Source organism: Triticum aestivum, chromosome 6D (assembly GCF_018294505.1).
Source record: "Triticum aestivum cultivar Chinese Spring chromosome 6D, IWGSC CS RefSeq v2.1, whole genome shotgun sequence".
NCBI lineage: Eukaryota > Viridiplantae > Streptophyta > Magnoliopsida > Poales > Poaceae > Triticum > Triticum aestivum.
In genome coordinates this window covers 116,397,965-116,404,276 of record NC_057811.1, presented here as the reverse complement: position 1 = coordinate 116,404,276, position 6,312 = coordinate 116,397,965, and the positions used below count along the sequence as shown (strand labels likewise).

General features: G+C 46.4%; 1 protein-coding gene across 2 annotated transcripts; it reads right to left on the bottom strand.

Moving 5' to 3' along the window:
- Window positions 1-1,488: 1,488 nt before the first annotated feature.
- LOC123141300 (protein FAR-RED ELONGATED HYPOCOTYL 3) lies at window positions 1,489-5,351 on the bottom strand. Of its 2 annotated transcripts, none has more exons than XM_044560478.1 (7): window positions 5,209-5,351; window positions 4,733-5,052; window positions 4,147-4,411; window positions 3,355-4,045; window positions 2,787-3,251; window positions 2,380-2,667; window positions 1,489-2,269 (listed from the first exon to the last, which is right to left on the bottom strand). In XM_044560478.1, exons 5-7 carry the CDS (start codon window positions 3,057-3,059, stop codon window positions 1,826-1,828), a joined length of 1,005 nt encoding a protein of 334 aa, XP_044416413.1. In that variant the 5' UTR covers window positions 3,060-3,251; window positions 3,355-4,045; window positions 4,147-4,411; window positions 4,733-5,052; window positions 5,209-5,351; the 3' UTR covers window positions 1,489-1,825. The 2 variants fall into 2 exon arrangements, with proteins under 2 accessions (XP_044416413.1, XP_044416412.1); XM_044560477.1 differs by having other exon boundaries at window positions 2,787-3,245.
- Between the last annotated feature and the right edge of the window lie 961 nt (window positions 5,352-6,312).

The following is a 6,312-nucleotide window of genomic DNA, read 5'->3' as shown; positions in this document are numbered from 1 at the left end:
GCCCCCACAAAACGGTCCGGGTCGCCTTCGCCGCTTTGCCACTACCGACGCTCGCCGTCGCCTTCAAGCTACTAAGACATTTGTCGTCTTGCCTCGTTGCAAAGCCTGCGCATCAATCCGGCCAGTCGCCGCTTCGCCTCCACGACCCGGCCTCGCTGCTTTAAACCGGCGCCCCCGAGTTGCCGCTCTGCTCCACTTCCATAAACCGGCGCCTCTCGCACTGCTCCGCCTCGACATGGGTGTCCCTGAGCTGCCTTGTTTCTTTTTCCTAAAGTGGTTGCGGGCGTACGCAGTGTCACGCGGGTGCCTGACCGCGTGGCTGTTACTGCTCCTCCACCCGTGATCTACTTCCCCAAGAAGATCTAAGCCAACATTTGGTGCTATGTTATTTACACCTTACGTAAAGACCATCAATCAACGAGTACAACTAATCAAGCTGCTACATTTGCTCAAAGATCGCTAATATGGGTATGTGATTTTATTGTGCCTTCAAAGTTGAGATTTAATGACCCAGTGGCTCTCAAGATTTTGGGCAAGACTGGCTGTTAAAACAGGAACAGACTTATTTGCCAAAGTACTGCAAGAGATTGTTATCTGTCCGCCGAAGCAATTTTTTATAAAAAGAAACAATTCATGGCGGAGTGTACACGATGGATGGGCAGATTTACTTGCGCCCGTATGCTTGCATCAACTGCTACTTCGAGCATGGATCAAACTGATATGACATCAACGTCCTCGTGGTCTCCGGAGTGGAGAGTTTAAGTACAAATATGGAAGGCTAATTGATGAACAGTGTGTCTGCGCACGGGGCTAGAAGAAAAGTTACTGAGAAAATTCATTGGTTTGACTGGTTCTAAGGTAACATTTGATTCTATCCAGAAGGCATCACTTGGTAAAATTATTATCGGTACTAGTCCGATGTCAGTACAACTATTACATCCATCTGGAATAAATCTACGGGCATGGACACCAGGAGAACAAGGGATTATTTGTTCAGTCTATGTTCATTCGGCAAAAATATCAGGTGCTATCTCGAAAATGGCTTTTGGTGGCCGAGCACCATGCAGGCCGTAATCAGCTCCGTCAGCACCCGTTGCGATCGGTGCCAAGGAGGTACGACTCTACTGTATTCTGCATGTATTCGTAGAAGCGGACGATACATAGTGCTCGTATTTGCCAATTAGTAAAAAGTGCGGGCTCATGTATACTAGCAGGCACAGGAGCGCTGCACAGATGCATGTCACTGTCACAGCGTGCATCGGCTCTTGCGGCACCTGTACTCGGCACGGGATCGACCCTGTCAAAATGTTCCACGGCAGGGAGCCGTTATGAGGTCGAACGTTGAGGAATCCAGCCGTTGCCATGGTCTCACCGGCTATTTATAGCAGTGATGGACTCGTTTTCCTCCTCAAACACAATCGTCATGGCTTCATCTTCATCCTCAGTTCGTTCCAGGGAAATGTCTGAACAAGAGGAATAAAACTGAAATCACGGAGTTCCCAAGCAATTATCGAACACAACAAGCAAACTACAGATACAGATTCTCACTATCATAGTGCAGAGTTGCTAGCAGCCTAACATCCGACAGAAGCACAGTTCAATGAACTGCTACACTTCAACCACAAAAACATAACAACATCACTCGTAGAAATCCGCCCAAGGCGTGTTGGTGCAAGTGTTCCTCCTGTTTCCTGTCAGACTGCACCTGGAGCAGCGAGGCGACTTCCTTGGCGCCTTCGGAAGATCACCGCGCTGCGGACATGTAGTGGTCTTGTGCCCCTGACCACGGCAGATTGAACAAAACCGACTCCTTTTAGCCGGTTGTTCATATGGCGCTTTGTCGCGGCTTGTTGTAGGCCGCCCCGCTGGTCTCTTCTTGGATGGTGCCCCAAAGCTGTCTGAACATTGCGAGACACTCTGCACCTGATTGTTGTTTGTGCGCTATAGACGAGCCTGCAGAATCACCCGCCATTTCTCTGTTGGATAATCCCATGCCATCACGTACATCGGCTACCGGTTCAAGCAATGCCTTTGCATTTCTTAGCTGCTCCATGGCAAGAGTATATGCATCGACATTGCTATCACCAAGTCTAACAATTTCAAGGCAAAGTAGATGCGGATTGTTATGTCGCCGCGAGGAGTACTTGAGAGGACCTTGGTCTTTCTGGGAACGGATAAATTCTGGAGGCAGTATATCCCTTGCATCCCTTGTCCAACGCTTCAGCACATGTTTTGCCGGAACCTCTTGCAGACCAAGCTGGATCATCACCTGTGAAAAAAAGGGCCAGTGTCAAAATGTACCATTTTTCTCTGATCTCAATAATAAGTCGTCTTCCGGTCACAAAGAAAGAACAATATCATCAACAACAACCAACACACCTTTAGTGCATGACTACAGACCATGCCAAAATGCTCAAACATCCCGCATTCGCATTTCAATTCATCAGCAAGCTCGTTGACCTGGACGAGGAATTCATTTTTGCACCACTTGTCTCGGGAATCTTTTTTTACATGCCTTGCTATGTATTCACGACAAGGGACAACTTCGACCAGAACATATGACCCACCCTCATATAGCATCTCGCCAAAATTTTCAAACATAGCCCGTGTGTAAATTTTCGATGCATGAATCTCGATGGGGAGGTTCTGAGCCAGCACAACACCACCCTGCATGTGGAGAAATACAATTAGCATGTGCGGCACATGATGTAACTCGTCAGCAGGGCACGATCCATTATAAGATAGAAAAATACACGTGGGAGAACATACAAACATTGTACTCTTACCAGCTTGGTTCTTTTCTCCTGGTAACTCTCCTCTGAATCTCTATCAAATTGCATCTTCTCATATTGCCTAACAAAGAAGTGCATCGGGGATCCTGACGGCACGTACCCTTTGAGCAAATGGTTTGCACTCTCGCTCCGCTGCGTGCTAGTCATCTTGGCACAGAAAAAATTCATGAAGTAAGGTTTAGCCCGTTTCATCCTGGTCTCATAAATCTGGGTGAGAAATGTGTTTTTTTTGCAACCCATGCTTATCAAGCATACACGCCCAGCCATCCTCAAATTCCTTCTCACAAACGATGTGATGCACCATCTTGTTGAACTCTTGTTTGAACTCAGCGCCCTTGGCCATCAATGATCCAAGGCTCTCTTTTGCTTTCTTCAGGACATGCCATTTGCACTGTCGATGCACTGTATGTGGCATGACATCTTTTATGGCAACTTCCATCGCACGAGCTTGATCTGAAACTAACAGTTTTTTTGTGATCATTTATAGAATGAAATACTTTTTCAGAACACACAATGAAGATCAAGATGTTGGTCACGTTTAATCGAGATCAATCGTTCATACCCGTGAGGATAGTGCGCGGCAGAGGAGCACCTATTATATGGAAGAACTCTGTAAATATCCATCTGAAAGTGTCGATTTTCTCATCGCTCATCAGCACACCACCAAAAAAAATGCTTTGGAAGTGATTGTTGACACCAACAAGAAGACCGAACGGCATGTCATATAGATTTGTCTCATATGTGGTATCAAATGTGACAGCGTCGCCAAAGCACTTAAACTGCTCAATGCTTCTTCCTATTGTCCACATCAAAGTCTTAACTCTACCTTCAAGATCAAGTTGTACACTGTATTTAAACTCAGGATCCTCAGCCTGCATTGCGTTGAAAACCTGTATTGTCTTCGTGGCATCATTTTCCGATTGCTCTTTATTAAGTTTTCCACATAGAGTTTTTAGAGATCTCTTTGTGAATGACACCTCCTTCACCGTTCCAAAAAAACTGCCAACTACACTGTAAACCTTGCTTAAGCTTATATTGTTTTCTCCTAGCTGTTTCACCAAGTCTCTGGTATATCTATCTATGTGTCGGTGAGACTTCCAGTGTAGCTTCTCCATACAATTACCTAAGAGTGCATGGTTGTGCTCTGATTTGTGTTCACATATGTACCATCCTTTATCTTCAGATCTAGGCACCCACATCAACGCACCGCACCCGGACCTTGTCGATCAGCTGTTGGATTGCAATGGCTTACCCTGCAGAGTTTTACAGATCAACACACAACAAGATAAATATGGAAAGAAGTGCTCGCACGGAAACATTTTTTTTCATTCCTGAAGCGGTGAATTATGCTTACCGCACATGCGCACACAAACTCTTGCATACACTTTGTCCGATGAACATTCAGTCTGCTTTTGGCATACCTGACGCCAAAGCCAGTCTCCCGGGAGTATAGGTTGTAAAACTCGTACGCTTCCTCAACTGTGTTAAAGCTAGTTCCGACCGCCGGATTGACAACACTATCAGCCTTGTTCTCCGCGTAAGCCCTCATTGAAGCCTCAAGCGCAGGAACTCTGCTTGGGTTGGCATCCCTTTCTTCTGACGCCTTGCCAATCCTAATACTGCATTTTTTTTCCAAAACTGTTGTTAACTGTATTTTCTAGTAGTCCAAACCTAGATAGGAAGAGTAATCCCTAAAATTTCAGTACTGAACATTGATGCAGAATCATGTATTTACGTTCTACAAGGATGACACCTAGGATTAAAGTTTGTGGTTATCAAGCTAGCATCAGAACTATATATAAGAACGAAACATTTTTTGGTTTGTCCATGGTGGAAAAACACCCCCACGGGTGTGTGTTCTTTTGCTACAGGCTATGCAGAAAGCTAGAACCAGTGGTACAGATGAAAGATAAGGGCAAAATCAAGCGTGTGTCTATTACCGTCGACTCCAGCAGGAGCCCTTTGAATTGTTGACGATGACACCATCTGCATCTCCATCTTCTCTCACAGATGCAGCTTTCTCGCAATCAGGGGGCATGTCGTTTGAGTCACCAACGACCTCACTTCTGTTCAGTTGCAGAATAAGACAACATCCTCTTCCATATCTCCAGCATGCCCTTCGTCGCCGCTGCTGTCCATGGGCTCAGAACATATCAGATCAGCCAAGGGGCCGTGAGCTTCATGGATAGAAGCAACCACAGACTCCACAACATCTATCCCACCACCCAAAATATCTCCCGCATCTAGCCTAGGAACCAATCTGCAGGACACAGAAGTTACCGACCAAGTCAGATCCAACGAAACAAGGGGAGAAGAAATCAAGAACAAGTACCGAAAATGAAGCAGCAGAATAACAAATAAATCCCAAATCGAAAGAAGTAACAGCAAGAGAGTCAATATGGCAGGTGGCTCTCACCCAGATTCTTCTTCCTCAAAGAAGAACTCGAGGCCATCCATGGCGAATCGCCGCTCCGCACAGCAAGAGACGACCAAGGAAAGAAAAAGAAACCGATCATGTGGTTAAGCAGCTGTAGCGCCAGATCGGCCCATTAAAGCGGGGATAATATTGTACCAGCCACCGTTGCAGCTACATGGGCCAATCTTTAAATGAGCTCAGCAGGCGCATGAGGTGCCCGCGTACACACCGCGTGCCGTCCATGCCCACGTACAACGGTGGCACACCAGCCCATAGCACGGCTGTATTCCAACTCATCAGGCACCGTATATAGCAATCGAGAAAAAGGGAGCACACATCACGGCGATACATGCACGGCACGAGATTACGGCCTGCAGGGTGCTCGGCCACCAAAACGACGCTCCCGTGCTATCTGCCCTATTTATTTCATCATTATACTTTAATTCTCTCCGAGAAACATTATTCTGCCTTCAATGTTTTTATGCGCAGGACAAATGGTTCCATGTTCATGGCAGAGACGATAAGATCATCTGTCATCCAAATACATCAGGACAATTATTCACTGCCGAAGTGGAGTTATATCGCGGATATGGAGTGCATAGCATCGTCATTTTGCACTAACATTTATCCGTGCTGCCCTGCTCAACGGCAGTGCTTACGCTGCCACCCTTGCGGTCTGGTCTACGTCAACACACCGGGCCGCACCTATCTGCATGAGCAGTCTATTGAGTATGAGCAAGTCACTGCTTGGGTAGCCCGGTTTTCTTCCAACAAATTGGAGGCAAGTTATCATCAGCCGCTATCTACGCTGGATGGCTCAATGGACATGCACACAAATCGCTGCCACTACAGTTTGGTTAACTTCAAACAGCCAGTTGGAAGGAACCATTGGCCGAGTTGCTGACACGGTTCATACGGGATCATCTATAACCCGTCGCAGTCACCCCAACCTTCTGTGGATTCACATCGCATTATCAACACCAATGATATATACCTTCTGCTATGGTCAAGTACGAAGAATCTTAAGACAACTCCTTGAGTCATCTTAAGACTCGGGGGCTACGATGATATGATTCAGCAAGTCTTGCCAGTTTTAGAAAATTC